The sequence below is a fragment of the Trachurus japonicus genome, chromosome 22, assembly GCF_045865225.1.
Source record: "Trachurus japonicus isolate A0001 chromosome 22, Traja_1.0".
NCBI lineage: Eukaryota > Metazoa > Chordata > Actinopteri > Carangiformes > Carangidae > Trachurus > Trachurus japonicus.
Genome location: NC_140928.1, coordinates 11947984 through 11968400, shown reverse-complemented (window position 1 = coordinate 11968400; position 20417 = coordinate 11947984). Strand labels below are relative to the sequence as shown.

Here is a 20417-nt window from a genome sequence, read left to right as displayed (position 1 = left end):
TGGGGATGCAGCAGTGTGCCAGCAGAAGCAGTGAAGAAGAAGAAGAACGCTAACAAAGATAGGTCTATTTAAGATGGTTGTCATTTTCTGAGAAAGGAGACTAATTCAACATGTTTGTCTTTAGGATTAAGGATATAGGGATGTGTTTAGAGTGATTTTAAAGGATATATCCACAGGATACCTTTAAGTAATGACAGAGGTTATCACAGACTTCTAGGCTACATACTCTGCAGTCCACTGGATGTTCGTCCGTGGTTTAGCCAGCAGATCTCCCAAACCTGCAGGAAAGACATTGATTGTTGGCTTATTTTACATCAATTTTCATTCACTTCACTAATTCAGTATTTAAAAAAAACAGTAATGTTTGTTTGACTAATATAAAGTGTTCTCTGTCACACACCTTCAACACGATACACTTCAAACTCAGTCAGCACGAAGTTGTATCCGTGCATCGCTTCTTCCTCAAAGTCAAAGCTTATCCCTGGGTTGGACACAAACTCATCTTCGTCCTCATGCAGGAACACCAAAGCACCAAAATCAGGACCGGTTGATACATCAGTGAAAGCAACCTCTCCAGGGATACCGGCCACCCTCAGGGGTTTATTTTCCCCTGCAGTGATGCTGTAGAGGAACGCCTGCTCGTCATTGATGCCCTGCTGGCTCTGGGTGTAGTCCTTGGAGGTGTACGCTCCAAAAACCACCTCATCACTGTTGTAGGCAACAATGACAGTGGGTCCCTGTCTGTCACAGTGGGCGTGAAAAGCAGCAGCATCAAAGCCGTGGACGCTGGCTTTGTGGAGCAGGTGGAGTCTGACATGACCGAACAGAGAGTGCAGCTTCTTCTCCTGATCCTTAGACAGACTGGACTTGACGACAGGCATGATGGAGGGTAGACACCTGAGGATGCAACAGAGGAGCTGACAGTATGCATTTATTTATGTAGTAGCACAACATGTAAAAAGCTCCTTTAAAAGGTACTGTGTGGAGTTATAGACGAACTATAAAACATAGGTTGATCTTTTTTCTGTTATAAATTAAATCTTATCCTCAACTATGTACACATGTATTACTGTATCACAATCTCTTCACAAGGAGGTTCCCATTTTGTTTGTATCATGCACACATAAGAACACAGTCAGTTTCATGTGATTGACCTTATTGCTATTTGCCTGTGGGGATGCAGCAGTGTGCCAGCAGGAAGAAGAACGCTAACAAAGATAGGTCTATTTAAGATGGTTGTCATTTTCTGAGAAAGGAGATTAATTCAACATGTTTGTCTTTAGGATTAAGGATATAGGGATGTGTTTAGAGTGATTTTAAAGGATATATCCACAGGATACCTTTAAGTAATGACAGAGGTTATCACAGACTTCTAGGCTACATACTCTGCAGTCCACTGGATGTTCGTCCGTGGTTTAACCAGCAGATCTCCCAAACCTGCAGGAAAGACATTAATTGTTGGCTTATTTTACATCAATTTTCATTCACTTCACTAATTCAGTATTTAAAAAAAACAGTAATGTTTGTTTGACTAATATAAAGTGTTCTCTGTCACACACCTTCAACACGATACACTTCAAACTCAGTCAGCACGAAGTTGTATCCGTGCATCGCTTCTTCCTCAAAGTCAAAGCTTATCCCTGGGTTGGACACAAACTCATCTTCGTCCTCATGCAGGAACACCAAAGCACCAAAATCAGGACCGGTTGATACATCGGTGAAAGCAACCTCTCCAGGGATACCGGCCACCCTCAGGGGTTTATTTTCCCCTGCAGTGATGCTGTAGAGGAACGCCTGCTCGTCATTGATGCCCTGCTGGCTCTGGGTGTAGTCCTTGGAGGTGTACGCTCCAAAAACCACCTCATCACTGTTGTAGGCAACAATGACAGTGGGTCCCTGTCTGTCACAGTGGGCGTGAAAAGCAGCAGCATCAAAGCCGTGGACGCTGGCTTTGTGGAGCAGGTGGAGTCTGACGTGACCGAACAGAGAGTGCAGCTTCTTCTCCTGATCCTTAGACAGACTGGACTTGACCACAGGCATGACGGAGGGTAGACACCTGAGGATGCAACAGAGGAGCTGACAATATGCATTTATTTATGTAGTAGCACAACATGTAAAAAGCTCCTTTAAAAGGTACTGTGTGGAGTTATAGACGAACTATAAAACATAGGTTGATCTTTTTTCTGTTATAAATTAAATCTTATCCTCAACTATGTACACATGTATTACTGTATCACAATCTCTTCACAAGGAGGTTCCCATTTTGTTTGTATCATGCACACATGAGAACACAGTCAGTTTCATGTGATTGACCTTATTGCTATTTGCCTGTGGGGATGCAGCAGTGTGCCAGCAGGAAGAAGAACGCTAACAAAGATAGGTCTATTTAAGATGGTTGTCATTTTCTGAGAAAGGAGATTAATTCAACATATTTATCTTTAGGATTAAGGATATAGGGATGTGTTTAGAGTGATTTTAAAGGATATATCCACAGGATACCTTTAAAGGGATAGTTCAACATTTTGGCAAATTGGCCCATTGCCATAATCGCTATAGTCATAGCAGTAGGTTCGTTACCTTTAATTGTAGGTGTAAGCTATTTTTAGTACAGCGGAGCGCAGCAGCTGGCTGCTCAGAGCTACGCTATGGAGGCTAAGGGAATTTCTTGGTTTCCCTCATTAAACTCATCAAATTCAACATCCCAAAACTCCACAGCGCTTTTGTAGACAAGTTGTGACCTGCACAACCACCACGCTATGAGATAATGACGGAACGATACGAAACGGAGCCGTTTTCGAGGTAAATACAGGGTAAATACAGAGCCTGCTTGCTGAAAAACTGTCCCTGAACGCAACGCGCATCAGCGGTTTTGTATGAATTTACCTCGAAAACGGCTCCGTTTCGTATCGTTCCGTCATTATCTCATAGCGTGGTGGTTGTGCAGCTCACAACTTGTCTACAAAAGCGCTGTGGAGTTTTGGGATGTTGAATTTGATGAGTTTAATGAGGGAAACCAAGAAATTCCCTTAGCCTCCATAGCGTAGCTCTGAGCAGCCAGCTGCTGCGCTCCGCTGTACTAAAAATAGCTTACACCTACAATTAAAGGTAACGAACCTACTGCTATGACTATAGCGATTATGGCAATGGGCCAATTTGCCAAAATGTTGAACTATCCCTTTAAGTAAAGACAAAGCATCACAGACTTCTAGGCTACATACTCTGCAGTCCACTGGATGTTCCTCCGTGGTTTAGCCAGGAGATCTCCCAAACCTGCAGGAAAGACATTGATTGTTGGCTTATTTTACATCAATATTCATTCACTTCACTAATTCAGTATTTTAAAAAAAAACAGTCATTTTTGTTTGACTGATAGAAAGTGCTCTGTCACACACCTTCAACACGATACACTTCAAATTCAGTCAGCACCAAGTGGTCTCCGTGCATCGCTTCTTCCTCAAAGTCAAAGTTCATCCCTGGGTTGGACAACACAAAGTCAGGTTCGTCCTCTTCCACCAGGAACGCCAAAGCACCAAAATCGGGACCGGTTGATACATCGGTGAAAGCAATCTCTCCAGGGATACCGGCCACCCTCAGGGGTTTAGTTTCCCCTGCAGTGATGCTGTAGAGGAACGCCTGCTCGTCATTGATGCCCTGCTGGCTCTGAGTGTAGTCCTTGGAGGTGTACGCTCCAAAAACAAACCCAGCAGCGTTGTAGGCAACAATGACAGTGGGTCCCTGTCTGTCACAGTGGGCGTGAAAAGCAGCAGCATCAAAGCCGTGGACGCTGGCTTTGTGGAGCAGGTGGAGTCTGATGTGACCGAACAGAGAGTGCAGCTTCTTCTCCTGATCCTTAGACAGGCTGGACTTGACCACAGGCATGATGGAGGGTAGACACCTGAGGATGCAACAGAGGAGCTGACAATATGCATTCATTGTATTTCTTTTGATAACTTTATAAAATGCAAGTCACAGGCATTTAGTGTAAAAACAATTTATCTTCTTTTATAACATTTTACGAACTTAAATGAACATAAATCCCAGACCCATGGTCGTCTTGTGCGATTAAAGTGTTCCTGTGGATATGACATGACAACATAACAGAAAATAGACAACACATGTCCAATAAATAAATACAATAATAAATGAAATAAAACAAATCTGAAAATAAAAATAATGATGAACTTCAGTAAAATCTTGGCATTTAATTTAATTTGTTAAATTTAGGCTTAAGTTAAGCCATTTTCAATGTTTGCCTCCTTTAACTCATAAGGTTTACTGTGTCAAGGCTTGATCTCAGCTAAAGAACAAGGTTAGCTAGCAATTATGGTGGCAATTTAGAGGTCCAGTTTTACCCTGATAAATAAATGTTAACAAGTTACAGAGCTGAAGAAAAAAAACGTTTCTACTACTACAGCAAAAGGAATATCGAGTAAGCTGCTGAAAAGTAGGCTAGATACTTAATTAATTTGTGTCAAGTAGGAGAATTAGCCTGACACTGCAAGCGAAAGTAACTTTCATCTAAAACCCAAACAAATGCATCAAAGATTGATGCAATGAACGTTTGATCAAACTCACCTGGAGCAAAAGTGGTGTAGTGAAGAAGACACAGCAACTGCTGTGGTTCAGGTGACCGTGTGTTTCAAACAGTGAAAGAAGATTTTCCCACAGCACATCAGACACGTGGTGTACACCCCTTGAAACTACGCCCACAAAAGCAGGCCCACGGGTCAGTGGAGTGAAGCCTTGCCCTGAGGACTTATTCGTTTTTTTTTTTTTCATGAAGCAAGACAGAGAAAGTAGATAAGTGACCATCACATTAGTGTCACATAAAGTGTGCTTGGTTTAGCTCTTGAGCCCGTGCGCTCCCTGTCGAGGGGGCAACCTGAGGTGCGTGCAGTGTAGACGATCTTTGTACACGCTGGGAAGCTCCAATACTAACATAATAGCATACCAAAAATGATGGAGAACACAGCTCGAACCCCAAGCAATATTCAGTATTAACAGCGATATAACAGCGCATATTCACTTTTGTGCTTCTTCTCATTTCACCATGCTAACCAAACAAACGACGTGTCATATGAAAGCAGAGACTCTGCTGACTACAAAGATGTCTCCCCCATCACCGTGCGACGTAAACTCGGCAGTAAGCCAAAGAGTAGCGAAAATAAACTCCACAGAGTCGTAAAGTGCATCTTACCTTTGCTGTTTTGTGGTCAGCAGTTATATTCCAGCTCGAAAAAACGCTGCTAGTTTGATAGCGTGTTTGTCGTGCATAGCAAACGTGCTGGCTGTTTACAAACATACCAAGGGGTGAAGTGAAGTGTGTCCTCTTTACATAATACGATCTTTGGCGTTGTTTCTGCACCGTCATTACTGCGCCGTCACATGACTGCGCAAACGGCGCGAAAACGAGATACTCACTAGCAACTTCCAATAGCTCACTGACCTATTGGAAGTCCCATTCAAAGTCTATGGGGTTCTTCAGCAGTTTGGAGACATCTTCTGGACCATTGTATGCGTCTTCTTGGTGACATCCTTTCCCTTGATAGCCTCTCTGGGTAGTCTAGCTAGACAACTTGCAGAGCAACAATTTGATTTCATACACCATCATATCACCACTGTCACCAAATGGTGTCCAAGCACCACCCACAGCTGTCATGTCATTAAGTCAGCGTAGAATGCTAACATTATAAGAAAAGTTAAGGTATAGATCTATTTTGATGGCTCTGTAATTAATAAAATAGCTGTAAATTGACCTGCTGCTTTGATCGATAACAGGGACTAACGTTACAGTATGCATCCTCGATCACTGATCCTGTTGTTAGGGTTAGGGTCCTCTCATCTACAGTTAACAAAGGCTAGTATAAGCTAAAGTTATACCTACACTGGTATGAATATTTTCACATTTATTTATACTAGCTAACATTCCCACTAAATAAATTGGTAAAGGCTTGTTTAATAACATCAGAGTGAACATTAATTGGATACAAAGATTAGATAAAAATTAATGTGCCAGGTGCAGAGGTCTACCACTCAGTGGTCTCCCGATGAACAATAACACGATAACTTTTCAATAATCTTTCCTGGTCAACTATAAATTGATGGCTTTTCAACATGTAATTTCCCAGTCGGTCAGATACTGGCTGAGTTGAGAAAAGAAAATCTCAGAACTTCTCTTTATCATGCAGATTTATTTATGTGGTTGCATTGAGTGATGACTTTTCACAACAGAGAAGCGCATTTGCTTTGTCATTCTGACTTAAGGATGTGAACATTATAGTGCAAAAAAAACAATGATCTTTGAATAAATTAATCAACAAATGACAAGTGAAAGAAAAAAAAAACCTTATTGGAAACAGTTGTGCAACATGATCCTGTTTCTTATAACGTCCCAAGTTTCCATAAATGAACACCAGTGATTATGAAGTTATGACTGACACCTAGTGGCTGACTGAGGGAATGAAAGGTCTGTGGAAAGTCATTGTGAAACTAAAGGTTAAATGAGTCATACAGACCTGTTACCTGACAGCTGTACAGTTTTTTCTCCTCAGGTTTTTCAAAACTAATGCAATAAAACGTTGCCAAGGTGAAAACAACTAGTGAGAGCGAAAAAGACTACAGCCAAAGTATGAACATATTTGGTTTGCTAAAGTCTCTGATATCTGAAACTGTAAAGTTTACAAAACAATCTCACCTTTAAGTCAGTTTAATATCTGCATTGACCCTTTAAGTGAAACAACAATTGGTTATTTTGTCTTTAGTTGCTGTCATGCTGTTGAAAAACTGCATCAAATGTACTCATTTTCTCCAAACCTTTCATTTGATGTGTTTGATAGACAGAATGACAGCAACTAAAGTTGGTTTGAATCACTCTGTCTTTCAAACAACATTATGTTCAGTATGCTCCCTAACGACGGGGAGTGGTTGTTGGTTGGATCTGTGGAGGTCCGACTGCCCGTTCGTCTCTGCATCTTCAGTATCCAAGTTCTCAAAGAAGTTGTCTGCGTAGTTCAGCATCCGCTCCACAGCAGTAAAGAGCAATATGTCAGCATCCTGGTCCAGCTCCAGCTCTTCACTGTAGTTCTTCACCGGCAGCACGCAGGACAAAGGGATACCAAGAGACTCACTCAGCTCCCGTGCCTGGGAGGCAACAAGACACGTGGATTAAGTTACCAACACCAGCACAACAAGTCGACACCTAATTTAGTATGCAACTGTGAAAGTGTTACCTTCCTCTGGATGTAAACACTGCGATAAACATTCTTCAAGTCTTCTGCCACTAGCGGACAGGCCTCATCTACTTTGGTCATCAGAAGTATCTGAGGGATACCTGCAAGAGATTAGAGAAGGAGACAAGGAGAAGATAAGATGAAAACTTCAAACAATAGCAAATATGTAGATTTATATTGACAGTTTAAATACTCTGACAATAACATAATTCAGTTGCTAACCGAGGTGGTTGGTCTTTTTACGGATGGCAGCAAACTTGTCCAGCATCTTCTGGGTAAGGAGAGAGACCTTGCATGTGTCCACCACATAAACCACACAGTGAATCCTGTCATTGAGGGTTACATGCTTCTTGTAGCCAGGAGCAGTCTCCAGGAGAGGAGCAGAGGGGCTAAACTGGAAGAGAAACAAGCCATCCATCATTAATTACCAAGTAGCTTTATTTCTAAGATGAAATCAGTCACATAACATGGAGGAAACAGGCTGGTAGTTCTTTGGGAGACCTGGTAGCGATCCTTGATGTGACCCTTGCAGATGTTGGCCATGTCCTCAATGTCCAAACCAGCCTCAGGATTTTCCTCCAGCCCCATCGTGTCGCACAGGACCAGAGGAACAGCTTCACCACCTTTCCCTGCTTTGATGGTGTAGGTGCGAAACTACAGACATGAAGTAGAAAGACCGCAGTCAGCGGATGTGAAGCCAGACAACAAGACGTTGAGACTCCATTACGATCAGCAGAGTACTTTAATGAATACAGCTCTTTTCCAGTACCTGAGTGGTCACACTCTTCCCTGCTGTGCCAGCGATGGCCTGGGACGTCATGTTGCCTCGGAACGCTGAGTTGATGGAGTTGAAGAAGCTCGACTTGCCAGCCCCAACCGGACCCACCAACAACACCCGGACTTGATGAACTGTTTTGATGTCTGACTGATAGCTCCGGATAACCTTCATCAACTGCTGCCTTCTCCTAAAAGAAACAGAAATTTGTTAACAAGGTTTGGGTCTACATCGCTGGAGATACTGTGGCCCAGAAGTCCTGAAGAAGCAGTTCTGCTCAGGGTTTGTATCATCATCTCTTGGCTTGTAAACTCAACAGAAGGTGAGGTTATTGGCAGGACTGGTAAGTAAACAGTTGTTTATGCTAATGTTGGCAGTAATATCGCAACATACAAAAAGCTCCTTTAAAGGTACTAGAAGGAGCTTTAGACCTTCAGTGGTGCTATACAGCAATATTTTCACAAGGCGTTTCATGTGATTGACCTTGTTGCTATTTGTCTTGGGGATGCAGCAGTGTGTCAGCAGAAGCAATGAGGAAGAATGCTAATAGCTCTAATTAAGATGATCGTTTTCTGAGAAAGAGTAAACTAACTCAACATGTTTGTACTTAGGATGACAAAGGTTATCACAGACTTCTACATACTCTGCAGTCCACTTGATGTTCCTCCATGGTTTAGCCAGGAGATTTTCCAAACCTGCAGGAAAGACGTCAATGAGTTAGCTTACTTTACTTTTGTCATCAATATTAATTCACTTCACTAAACGAGACAAAATCACTCTTGATCTGTATTTACCTACATTCACATTTTACCTAATTCAGTATTTAAAAAACAAAAAAACAGTCACGTTTGTTCGACTTGAAACAACACAAAATTCAAGTAAAGACTGAAAAGATTGGCTGTTATTGCTGTGTAATAACTTTCCATATTTGATGATTAAAAAGTGCTCACTTCACACACCTTCAACACGATACACTTCAAACTCAGTCAGCACCAAGTCGCCTCCGTGCATCGCTTCCGCCCGAAAGTCAAAGCTTGTCCCTGGGTTGGACAGGAACTGAGGTTTGTCCTCATGCAGGAACACCAAAGCACCAAAATTAGGACCGGTTGATACATCGGTGAAAGCAACTTGTCCATGGATACTAGACACCCTCAGGGGCCTATTTCCCCATGCAGTGATGCTGTAGAGGAACGCCTGCTCGTCATTGATGCCCTTCTTGCTCTGAGTGTAGTCCTTGGAGGTGTACGCTCCAAAAACAAACCCATTAGCGTTGTAGGCAACAATGACAGTGGGTCCCTGTCTGTCACAGTGGGCGTGAAAAGCAGCAGCATCAAAGCCGTGGACGCTGGCTTTGTGGAGCAGGTGGAGTCTGACATGACCGAACAGAGAGTGCAGCTTCTTCTCCTGAACCTTAGACAGGCTGGACTTGACCACAGACATGATGGAGGGTAGACACCTGAGGATGCAACAGAGGAGCTGACAATATGCCGGAGATCTAGTACAAACATCAGTAAAAAAAAAAAAAAAAAAAAATATATATATATATATAATTATTTTATAACTTTTATTTATAAAATGCAAGTCACAGGCATCTAGTGTATACAAAAACAATTTATTTTCTTTTATAACATTTTACGAACTTAAAGCAGATATCAGTGGAATGTTTTTGTTAATATAAGTCCTAAATAGTCCTATTTTCCGTCAGCAATCACTTACATGAAGTATTTCAGCCTAAACACGAGTTTCTCCGTCACTCTGCTCTGCTGTAACCCGAGGAGAAAATTTTCCTTGTGGGATACAAGTGTTATCCAATGAGGGGAGAGAACGGCATGAAGGGCTGTGTGTGCAGCCAAGGGATGCGCGTGAATGTGGTGACGTAGCACGAGGACCAATTGATGCCTGACAAGGGCGGGGGCTGCTAACTCATGGTGCGTTCAAGGAAACTCGTACTTTGTGTTTTTCCTTCCTGTGAAGTCATACCAGTTCGATCTGGTACGAGTTCACGGGTCGGAAGTTACGAGTGGCCGTTATAGGGAACTTTCACAGACAACAGGACGGTAAAAACACGAGCTACGGGTTACCTGGAACGCTACCAAGTCGTAGTTGTGACTTGAAGCTGTAACTTACGGTTTCAAAAGCCTGCCTTGAACACAGCATTAGCCGAAACGGCCGTGCCACTGATATCTGCTTTAAATGAACATAAATGAACAACCCCTCTTCCCATGGTCCTCTTGTGCGATTAAAGTGCTACTGTGGATATGACATGACAACATAACAGAAAATAGACAACACAAGTCCAATAAATAAATACAACAATAAATGAAATAAAACAAATCTGAAAATAAGAATAATGATAAACTTCAGCAAAATCTTAAGTCATTTATTTAATTTGTTAAATTTAGGCTTTGAGTTAAGCCATTTTCAATGTTTGCCTCCTTTAACTCTTCACAAGGTTTACTGTGCCGACCCTAACCTTTATCACAGCTCAGCTAAAGAACAAGGTTACACTAGAAATTACGGTGGCAATTTAGAGGTTCAGTTTTACCTCAATAAAAAAATGTTAACAGGGTTGAAGAAAAAACATTTCTACTACTACAGCAAAAGCATTTGCATCAAGTAGGAGAATTAGCCTGACACTGAAAGCGAAAGAAACTTTGATCTAAAACCCAAATGAACATCAAAGATTGATCTTTGCTCTGCCACTGCTACCTGCTACAAATGTCACACATCTGGTGCAGGCAGATGTTCCTGTGGATCAAACTCACCTGGAGCAAAAGTGATGTAGTGAAGACACAACTGCTGTGGTTCAGGTGACCTTGTGTTTCAAACAGAAGTGAAAGTAGATTTTCCCACAGCACACTGTAGTGTACACCCCTTGAAACTACGCCTACAGAAGCAGCTCCACAGGTTAGACGAGTGAAGCCAGATTACCCTGAGGATTGATTTGTGTTTTTTTTATGGAGCAAGACAAAGAAAGTAGATAAGTGAACATGACATTAGGGTACATAAACAACAGTGTGCTTGGTTTGTTATGGAGTTGATATGTCTTATTTGTGAGACCAGATTGACACCCAGCATGCGTTGTGGACTCAACGCAACTTTACTTTACTTTTTACTCATACTTGAGCTACCTTCAGCTGCCACTGCAGTTTAAGGGTTTTTTGCTACTGCTGCTTGTGAACTTTGACCACACAATCACTCATAGCTCTGTTAATTAAGTTTATAGATTTTGTGTCATTAGCAGCTGGTAAAGCAGCAAATATGAAGTTCCAGAGGACACATCGTGCAAAGTGTTGTAAGTGTTATAATATGTAGGCCTACAATCTCAATTTTCAATGCAATTAAAATGAGAGTTACTGTTCTGACAGGTGCTTAAACCAATGCTAAATAATCAATAAACAACTTACAAAGGATGTAAATCACAAAATTTTATTTAGACAGTGCCAACATTAATGCTGCTAGACGTCCCAGATAAATAAGACAAAGATATTCAAAGTAACAAAATAAAAACAGCCAAATAGTGTCTGCTGGAAACAATGGCATTTAGCTACAATTGTCCGAACATGAAAACACAGCTTGTGTTTCCTCTTATAAGATCTCTGTGCAGTAGGTGTGTGATTTACCTCAAAATTGTCCTGTGAGGCTTGTGTTTTACCTTTTCCAGAGTTCTGCGAGGTGTAGGTGCATGTTTATCTTTTTCTGGGCATGTGTGGTGTTGTGGAAATTTGTTAGGCAAGATCTGAAATAAAGATGTTGAGATCGACTGTCATTTAAGGGTTTTATTCTTTGCAAATAAGGTTCTCAGTCAAACAGAGTGCAAGACAGTCTGCAAGGAATGGAACAAAAAAATACACTGAACAGAGGAGTTTTGTAGAATCTGTCACCCCCCCCCCCCCCCCCCACAAGTGAACTTTATCTTGCTGAAACAGATTACAATGTACACCAAGGTCAGCAACAGGCGTCAAATACAAGAATCAGGCAATGTTATGTGAGAACATGCACAACATGTATCTCTCTATTGTATCAGACAGAGAGCACAAATCAGTAGAAATTAATAAACAAGTAGGCCTACCCAGTAAAAATTACACTGGACAGTCCTGATTTAAAGGAATCTTCTCGGTCAGGGAAAGATGATCGTCATCTTGCTGGTTGTTGTTCCTCTCCCTGGCTTTATTCCAGTGTTGCTCATCTAAAACAACAAAATAATCAAAATAAATCAGGGATGTACAATAAGATGACATGCTTATAAAGCTGATAATGAGTCTCTAATGGTTTACTGTGGCAATGACAGTCTGTCAGAATAACATGTGGAGTTAAGAGCAAGATACTCACTAGCAACTTCCAATAGCTCACTGACCTATTGGAAGTCCCATTCAAAGTCTGTGGGGTTCTTCAGCAGTTTGGAGACATCTTCTGGACCATTGTATGCGTCTTCTTGGTGACATCCTTTCCCTTGATAGCCTCTCTGGGTAGTCTAGCTAGACAACTTGCAGAGCAACAGTTTGATTTCATACACCATCATATCACCACTGTCACCAAATGGTGTCCAAGCAACACCCACAGCTGTCATGTCACTAAGTTAGCGTAGAATGCTAACATTATAAGAAAAGTTAAGGTATAGATCTATTTTGATGGCTCTGTAATTAATAAAATAGCTGTAAATTGACCTGCTGCTTTGATCGATAACAGGGACTAACGTTACAGTATGCATCCTTGATCACTGATCCTAGCTGTCGTTGTGTCCTCTCATCTACAGTTAACAAAGGCTATATAAGCTAAAGTTATACCTACACTGGTATGAATATTTTCACATTTATTTATACTAGCTAACATTCCCACTAAATAAATTGGTAAAGGCTTGTTTAATAGCATCAGAGTGAACATTAATTGGATACAAAGATTAGATAAAACTGAATGTGCCAGGTGCAGAGGTCTACCACTCAGTGGTCTCCCGATGAACAATAACACGATAACTTTTCAATAATCTTTCCTGGTCAACTATAAATTGATGGCTTTTCAACATGTAATTTCCCAGTCGGTCAGATACTGGCTGAGTTGAGAAAAGAAAATCTCAGAACTTCTCTTTATCATGCAGATTTATTTATGTGGTTGCATTGAGTGATGACTTTTCACAACAGAGAAGCGCATTTGTTTTGTCATTCTGACTTAAGGATGTGAACATTATAGTGCAAAAAAAACAATGATCTTTGAATAAATTAATCAACAAATGACAAGTGAAAGAAAAAAAAAACCTTATTGGAAACAGTTGTGCAACATGATCCTGTTTCTTATAACGTCCCAAGTTTCCATAAATGAACACCAGTGATTATGAAGTTATGACTGACACCTAGTGGCTGACTGAGGGAATGAAAGGTCTGTGGAAAGTCATTGTGAAACTAAAGGTTAAATGAGTCATACAGACCTGTTACCTGACAGCTGTACAGTTTTTTCTCCTCAGGTTTTTCAAAACTAATGCAATAAAACGTTGCCAAGGTGAAAACAACTAGTGAGAGCGAAAAAGACTACAGCCACAGTATGAACATATTTGGTTTGCTAAAGTCTCTGATATCTGAAACTGTAAAGTTTACAAAACAATCTCACCTTTAAGTCAGTTTAATATCTGCATTGACCCTTTAAGTGAAACAACAATTGGTTATTTTGTCTTTAGTTGCTGTCATGCTGTTGAAAAACTGCATTAAATGTACTCATTTTCTCCAAACCTTTCATTTGATGTGTTTGATAGACAGAATGACAGCAACTAAAGTTGGTTTGAATCACTCTGTCTTTCAAACAACATTATGTTCAGTATGTTCCCTAACGATGGGGAGTGGTTGTTGGTTGGATCTGTGGAGGTCCGACTTCCCGTTCACCTCTGCATCTTCAGTATCCAAGTTCTCAAAGAAGTTGTCTGCGTAGTTCAGCATCCGCTCCACAGCAGTAAAGAGCAATATGTCAGCATCCTGGTCCAGCTCCAGCTCTTCACTGTAGTTCTTCACCGGCAGTATGCAGGACAAAGGGATACCAAGAGACTCACTCAGCTCCCGTGCCTGGGAGGCAACAAGACACATGGATTAAGTTACCAACACCAGCACAACAAGTCGACACCTAATTTAGGATGCAACTGTGGAAGTGTTACCTTCCCCTGGATGTAAACACTGCGATAAACATTCTTCAAGTCTTCTGCCACTAGTGGACAAGCCTCATCTACTTTGGTCATCAGAAGTATCTGAGGGATACCTGCAAGAGATCAGAGAAGGAGACAAGGAGAAGAAGGGATGAAAATTTCAAACAATAGCTTGCAAATATGTAGATTTATATTGATACAGTTTAAATACTCTGACAATAACATAATTCAGTTGCTAACCAAGGTGGTTGGTCTTTTTACGGATGGCAGCAAACTTGTCCAGCATCTTCTGGGTAAGGAGAGAGACCTTGCATGTGTCCACCACATAAACCACACAGTGGATCCTGTCATTGAGGGTTACATGCTTCTTGTAGCCAGGAGCAGTCTCCAGGAGAGGAGCAGAGGGGCTAAACTGGAAGAGAAACAAGCCATCCATCATTAATCACCAAGTAGCTTTATTTCTAAGATGAAATCAGTTACATAACATGGAGGAAACAGGCTGGTGGTTCTTTGGGAGACCTGGTAGCGATCCTTGATGTGACCCTTGCAGATGTTGGCCATGTCCTCAATGTCCAAACCAGCCTCAGGATTTTCCTCCAGCCCCATCGTGTCGCACAGGACCAGAGGAACAGCTTCACCACCTTTCCCTGCTTTGATGGTGTAGGTGCGAAACTACAGACATGAAGTAGAAAGACCACAGTCAGCGGATGTGAAGCCAGAGAACAAGACGTTGAGACTCCATTACGATCAGCAGAGTAGTTTAATGAATACAGCTCTTTTCCAGTACCTGAGTGGTCACGCTCTTCCCTGCTGTGCCAGCGATGGCCTGGGACGTCATGTTGCCTCGAAACGCTGAGTTGATGGAGTTGAAGAAGCTCGACTTGCCAGCCCCAACCGGACCCACCAATAACACCCGGATTTGATGAACTGTTTTGATGTCTGACTGATAGCTCTGGATAACCTTTATCAACTGCTGCCTTTTCCTAAAAGAAACAGAAATTAGTTACAAGGTTTGGGTCTACATCGCTGGAGTTACTGTGGCCCAGAAGTCCTGGAGAAGCAGTTCTGCTCAGGGTTTGTATCATAATATCTTGGCTTGGCTTGTAAACTCAACAGTGGGTGAGGTTATTGGCAGGACTGGTAAGTAAACAGTTGTTTATGCTAATGTTGGCTATATAGTAGTAGCACAATACAAAGCTCCTTTAAAGGTACTGTGTGGAGTTTTAGACATTCAGTGGTGCTGTATCACAATCTCTTCACAAGGAGGTTCCCATTTTGTTTGTATCATGCACACATGAGAACACAGTCAGTTTCATGTGATTGACCTTGTTGCTATTTGCCTGTGGGGATGCAGCAGTGTGCCAGCAGAAGCAGTGAAGAAGAAGAATGCTAACAAAGATAGGTCTATTCAAGATGGTTGTCAATCATTTTCTGAGAAAGGAGATTAATTCAGTATGCTTGCCTTAAGGATTATAGGGATATGTTTAGAGTGATTAAAGGAAATATCCACAGGATACCTTTAAGTAATGACAAAGGTTATCACAGACTTCTAGGCTACATACTCTGCAGTCCACTGGATGTTCCTCCAGGGTTTAGCCAGGAGATCTTCCAAACCTGTAGGAAAGACATTGATTGCTGGCTTATTTGACATCAATTTTCATTCACTTCACTAATTCAGTATTTTAAAAAAACAGTCATTTTTGTTTGACTGATAGAAAGTGCTCTGTCACACACCTTCAACACGATACACTTCAAACTCAGTCAGCACCAAGTTGTTTCCGTGCATCGCTTCTGCCTGAAAGACAAAGCTCTTCCCTGGGTTGGACACAAACTCATCTTCGTCCTCATGCAGGAACACCAAAGCACCAAAATCAGGACCGGTTGGCACATCAGTGAAAGCAACCTCACCAGGGATACCGGCCACCCTCAGGGGCTTATTTTCCCCTGCAGTGATGCTGTAGAGGAACGCTTGCTTGTCATTGACGCCCTTCTTGCTCTGAGTGTAGTCCTTGGAGGTGTACGCTCCAAAAACAAACCCAGCAGCGTTGTAGGCAACAATGACAGTGGGTCCCTGTCTGTCACAGTGGGCGTGAAAAGCAGCAGCATCAAAGCCGTGGACGCTGGCTTTGTGGAGCAGGTGGAGTCTGATGTGACCGAACAGAGAGTGCAGCTTCTTCTCCTGATCCTTAGACAGACTGGACTTGACCACAGGCATGATGGAGGGTAGACACCTGAGGATGCAACAGAGGAGCTGACAATATGCATTGATTGTATTTCTTTTGATAACTTTTTTTTATAAAATGCAAGTCACAGGCATTTAGTGTAACAACAATTTATCTTCTTTTATAACATTTTACGAACTTAAATGAACATAAATCCCAGACCCATGGTCGTCTTGTGCGATATGACATGACAACAGAAAATAGACAACACATGTCCAATAAATAAATATACAATAATAAATGAAATAAAACAAATCTGAAAATAAAAACAATGATGAACTTCAGTAAAATCTTGAGTTATTTAATTTAATTTGTTAAATTTAGGCTTTGAGTTAAGCCATTTTCAATGTTTGCCTCCTTTAACTCATTAGCTAAGGTTTACTGTGTCAAGGCTTGATCTCAGCTAAAGAACAAGGTTAGCTAGCAATTACGCGGTGGCAATTTAGAGGTTCAGTTTTACCCCGATAAATAAATGTTAACAAGTTACAGAGCTGAAGAAAAAAAACGTTTCTACTACTACAGCAAAAGGAATATCGAGTAAGCTGCTGAAAAGTAGGCTAGATACTTTCCTAATTTGTGTCAAGTAGGAGAATTAGCCTGACACTGCAAGCGAAAGTAACTTTCATCTAAAACCCAAACAAATGCATCAAAGATTGATGCAATGAACGTTTGATTAAACTCACCTGGAGCAAAAGTGGTGTAGTGAAGAAGACAGGTGACCTTTCAAACAGTGAAAGAAAATTTTCCCACAGCACATCAGACACGTGGTGTACACCCCTTGAAACTACGCCCACAAAAGCAGGCCCACGGGTCAGTGGAGTGAAGCCTTGCCCTGAGGACTTATTCGTTTTTTTTTTCATGAAGCAAGACAGAGAAAGTAGATAAGTGACCATCACATTAGTGTCACATAAAGTGTGCTTGGTTTAGCTCTTGAGCCCGAGCGCCCCTGGTCGAGGGGGCAACCTGAGGTGCGTGCAGTATAGACGATCTTTGTACACGCTGGGAAGCTCCAATACTAACATAATAGCATACCAAAAATGATGGAGAACACAGCTCGAACCCCAAGCAATATTCAGTATTAACAGCGATATAACAGCGCATATTCACTTTTGTGCTTCTTCTCATTTCACCATGATAACCAAACAAACGACGTGTCATATGAAAGCAGAGACTCTACTGACTACAAAGATGTCTCCCCATCACCGTGCGACGTAAACTCGGCAGTAAGCCAAAGAGTAGCGAAAATAAACTCCACAGAATCGTAAAGTGCATCTTACCTTTGCTGTTTTGTGGTCAGCAGTTATATTCCAGCTCGAAAAAACGCTGCTAGTTTGATAGCGTGTTTGTCGTGCATAGCAAACGTGCTGACTGTTTACAAACATACCAAGGGGTGAAGTGAAGTGTGTTCTCTTGACATAATACGATCTTTGGGGTTGTTTCTGCACCGTCATTACTGCGCCGTCACATGACTGCGCAAACGGCGCGAAAACGACCCCCGCGAATCGCGCCCAGGAAGTTGCGTTTTGCCATGGATGATCCATGATGTTTGCTCGACTCGGATTTTCAAAACAATGGCAAGCGGAAAAAAGGAAAGATTTTCAGCAGAAGAGGTTCTCCGTATGCTGGAAGGAGATAGTGGGGCCAATGTTTACCCTGAGGAGTGATCTAGCGACGATGAGGATTTACTCTGACAGCTGGACGGTGATTGTGGCTCTGATGAGTCTGATTCATAGGCTACTATATCCCATTGAAGAGGTACGTAGGCTATTCTCTCTCTTTGTTATGAATTACTTATTGAATTTGTGTTAAAAATAGCCGAATATATGTCCATCCATCACATTGCCTCAACCTTATTGTTTCTGCTATGATTTTACCTTATTGTTAGGCTACTTGTTGGATTTCATTTTCAAAACGTTATGACGGTCATATTCTGTGTTTTTTCTCTCTTCAATTGCCTCGTGAAATCAACGTGAAATCTGGTGCGCACCTGTTTCTCTCTCGCATGCTCACTCGCTCACTCTCGATCCGCATATGAAAAATAAAAACTAGTGAGGAAGAAATAGGCAGGCTGTGGTTGCTGTGGTCACAAGGAGTTATTGGACTGCTTAATCCTTGTGACCACAGCTGGTCACCAGTTTGACTCGCCTCACCTGTCAACTTCTTTATGAATAGAACCCGAATATTGACGGGTATTTTGCACACTGATGATGATGATGATGCCTAGATATCTTGATGATAGTGATGATTAGATATATTCTGAGCCTGCTGGCCCTAAAATTAGATGATGATGATGGGTGTCCTTCTGAGCCTACTGGCCCACCTGCTCATCAGGGTTCCCAAACTTTACATTACTATAATGAAGATGACATGTGTGAACCAGCTTCATCCACCACTTCTGCTGCACTGACCATCACTCCAATAAGCAGACGCCAGCACGCATCTTCTCCTGAATGTGTCCCTCCCTCTCAGCAACAGCCTGCAAAATCTACCCGCACCTCTCGGGTGAAGAGGCACCATGCTTCTGCTCCTTTTCTTCCACCACCATCTCCAAAATCTGATTCAGGCTCAACACAACCCAAGAGAAATGTGAAGAATTGCCGTAGTAGGTCTGCCTCTTCTGCTTCAGTGAGAGAGGAAGAAGAGGAGGAAAGATGGAATAACAAAGAGGAGAGGGACACAAAACCAAACTCGGTGAGATTCGACACCACAGAACCATGGTCTCCTCTGTCACTTTTCCGACTTAAGTTGGACTTAAGTTCAAATGAACGCCTCTGACTGACAACGACTTCTGGATTTTCATGGCCATTATAATTTTCACAGGCCTTGTATCTCTACCTCAAAGATCTGACTACTGGAGAAAGGAATGGCCATATGGGTTTTCTTTCCCAAGCGACAGGATGAAAAGGGATAGTTTTGAAGCAATCATGTTCTCACTGCACCTCAGCAATCCAATGGAGGACGAGGAAAACGAGAGAAAGAGGAACGCTCCTAATTATGGTAGGCTATTCAAGATCAAGCCTCTGTACACAGAAAATACAGTTTGCATGCCAGGCCCATTTTCAGCCATATCAGAACATCTGCATTGATGAAAGGATGGTGGCATCCAACGCCGGCAGCAGCATGAAAGAAAATATGAAGGAGAAGCCCACAAAGTGGGGTTACAAGGTATTCGTGCTTGCAGATTCCCACACAGCATACACGTTCAATTTTTTTGTGTACCAGGGGAAGAGTGAATCCACCACAGCTCAAGGTCTGACCTTCTCTTCTGTCTGGGATCTGCTGCCATTCCCCACACTTGGTGGGGGCTACACAGATAATTATTACACCAGCCCTGTCCTGTTTGAGGAATTGTTAAAAAAAAAAAAAAAAAAAGATTTGATTTGCTGCTGTGGGACTATCAGGAAAAATCGGGCCGGATTTACAAAGACTGAGATCAACACCCTGCCTAAAAAGGCTGAGAGGGGAGACATGCGGTGGTTGAGGAGAGGAAGTCTTTTGTTTGTCAAGTGGAAGGACACCCAGGAAGTTAACCTCTGCTCAACTGCCCATGAAGCCTTTAGTGGACAAACTGTGAAGAGGAGGGTGAAAGAAGCTGGTGCGTGAAAGATAACATCTGTGCCTGTACCCAGTGCTGTCCTGGACTATAACCGCTTCATGGGTGGTATGTCTGACGCACTGATAAAATATTACAGCCACCACAAGTCAATGAAGTGGTACAAGACCTTTTTTTTCATTTCATTGACATTGCAGTCGTGAACAGCTTCATCCACCACAATGAGCTCTGCAAAAAAAGAGAAGCTGGCAAAAGAAATGCTGGACTTTGGCGTCAGCTCCACACCACCACCTCCACCTCCACCAGCTGCATGCCAATGTTTTATGGTCCCGATGATATTGAGGGTGATGACAAAAGAAAATACTGCCAGTGGTGCCATGATACTGGGCACAAACGTGTCAAGACCCGCATCTACTGCAGGAGGTGCCAGGTCCCTCTCTGTTTGGTCAAGGACAAAAACTGTTTTGTGGAGTGGCATGATGCTAAAACCAAACCCTGTTTCTGTCCCTAGGGG

At 42.1% G+C, this 20417-nt stretch overlaps 5 protein-coding genes across 5 annotated transcripts; all 5 read right to left on the bottom strand.

Moving 5' to 3' along the window:
• Nucleotides 1–213: 213 nt before the first annotated feature.
• LOC146963610 (interferon-induced protein 44-like) lies at nt 214–881 on the bottom strand. Its single transcript, XM_085768015.1, has 2 exons — nt 401–881; nt 214–278 (listed from the first exon to the last, which is right to left on the bottom strand). Exons 1-2 carry the CDS (start codon nt 879–881, stop codon nt 214–216), a joined length of 546 nt encoding a protein of 181 aa, XP_085624141.1.
• Nucleotides 882–1372: 491 nt separating this feature from the next.
• LOC146963609 (interferon-induced protein 44-like) lies at nt 1373–2053 on the bottom strand. Its single transcript, XM_085768014.1, has 2 exons — nt 1560–2053; nt 1373–1437 (listed from the first exon to the last, which is right to left on the bottom strand). Exons 1-2 carry the CDS (start codon nt 2038–2040, stop codon nt 1373–1375), a joined length of 546 nt encoding a protein of 181 aa, XP_085624140.1. The 5' UTR covers nt 2041–2053.
• Nucleotides 2054–3205: 1152 nt separating this feature from the next.
• Nucleotides 3206–5286, bottom strand: LOC146963608 (uncharacterized). Its single transcript, XM_085768011.1, has 3 exons — nt 5198–5286; nt 3393–3895; nt 3206–3270 (listed from the first exon to the last, which is right to left on the bottom strand). Exons 2-3 carry the CDS (start codon nt 3877–3879, stop codon nt 3206–3208), a joined length of 552 nt encoding a protein of 183 aa, XP_085624137.1. The 5' UTR covers nt 3880–3895; nt 5198–5286.
• Nucleotides 5287–6802: 1516 nt separating this feature from the next.
• LOC146963607 (interferon-induced protein 44-like) lies at nt 6803–17716 on the bottom strand. Its single transcript, XM_085767818.1, has 8 exons — nt 17628–17716; nt 8964–9460; nt 8648–8699; nt 7999–8194; nt 7731–7883; nt 7452–7623; nt 7230–7330; nt 6803–7140 (listed from the first exon to the last, which is right to left on the bottom strand). Exons 2-8 carry the CDS (start codon nt 9442–9444, stop codon nt 6880–6882), a joined length of 1416 nt encoding a protein of 471 aa, XP_085623944.1. The 5' UTR covers nt 9445–9460; nt 17628–17716; the 3' UTR covers nt 6803–6879.
• On the bottom strand, nt 13091–17765 carry LOC146963606 (interferon-induced protein 44-like). The gene is made up of 8 exons (XM_085767817.1): nt 17628–17765; nt 15863–16359; nt 15691–15742; nt 14916–15111; nt 14648–14800; nt 14369–14540; nt 14141–14241; nt 13091–14051 (listed from the first exon to the last, which is right to left on the bottom strand). The coding sequence occupies exons 2-8, from the start codon at nt 16341–16343 to the stop codon at nt 13791–13793; spliced, it is 1416 nt and encodes a 471-aa protein (XP_085623943.1). The 5' UTR covers nt 16344–16359; nt 17628–17765; the 3' UTR covers nt 13091–13790.
• Nucleotides 17766–20417: the final 2652 nt, after the last annotated feature.

Bases quoted from the DNA above. Each gene is read 5' to 3' on its own strand.
- LOC146963610 (XM_085768015.1), bottom strand. From the start codon at position 881: ATGCCTGTCGTCAAGTCCAGTCTGTCTAAGGATCAGGAGAAGAAGCTG. The intron at 279-400 runs GTGTGTGACAGA...TCTTTCCTGCAG, and splicing joins TGAAGTGTATCGTGTTGAAG to GTTTGGGAGATCTGCTGGCT.
- LOC146963609 (XM_085768014.1), bottom strand. From the start codon at position 2,040: ATGCCTGTGGTCAAGTCCAGTCTGTCTAAGGATCAGGAGAAGAAGCTG. The intron at 1,438-1,559 runs GTGTGTGACAGA...TCTTTCCTGCAG, and splicing joins TGAAGTGTATCGTGTTGAAG to GTTTGGGAGATCTGCTGGTT.
- LOC146963608 (XM_085768011.1), bottom strand. From the start codon at position 3,879: ATGCCTGTGGTCAAGTCCAGCCTGTCTAAGGATCAGGAGAAGAAGCTG. The intron at 3,271-3,392 runs GTGTGTGACAGA...TCTTTCCTGCAG, and splicing joins TGAAGTGTATCGTGTTGAAG to GTTTGGGAGATCTCCTGGCT.
- LOC146963607 (XM_085767818.1), bottom strand. From the start codon at position 9,444: ATGTCTGTGGTCAAGTCCAGCCTGTCTAAGGTTCAGGAGAAGAAGCTG. The intron at 8,700-8,963 runs GTGTGTGAAGTG...TCTTTCCTGCAG, and splicing joins TGAAGTGTATCGTGTTGAAG to GTTTGGAAAATCTCCTGGCT. The intron at 7,141-7,229 runs GTAACACTTTCA...GTTGCCTCCCAG, and splicing joins GTGTTTACATCCAGAGGAAG to GCACGGGAGCTGAGTGAGTC.
- LOC146963606 (XM_085767817.1), bottom strand. From the start codon at position 16,343: ATGCCTGTGGTCAAGTCCAGTCTGTCTAAGGATCAGGAGAAGAAGCTG. The intron at 15,112-15,690 runs GTATGTAGCCTA...TGTTTCTTTTAG, and splicing joins AACATCCAGTGGACTGCAGA to GAAAAGGCAGCAGTTGATAA. The intron at 14,242-14,368 runs GTTAGCAACTGA...GATCTCTTGCAG, and splicing joins TAAAAAGACCAACCACCTTG to GTATCCCTCAGATACTTCTG.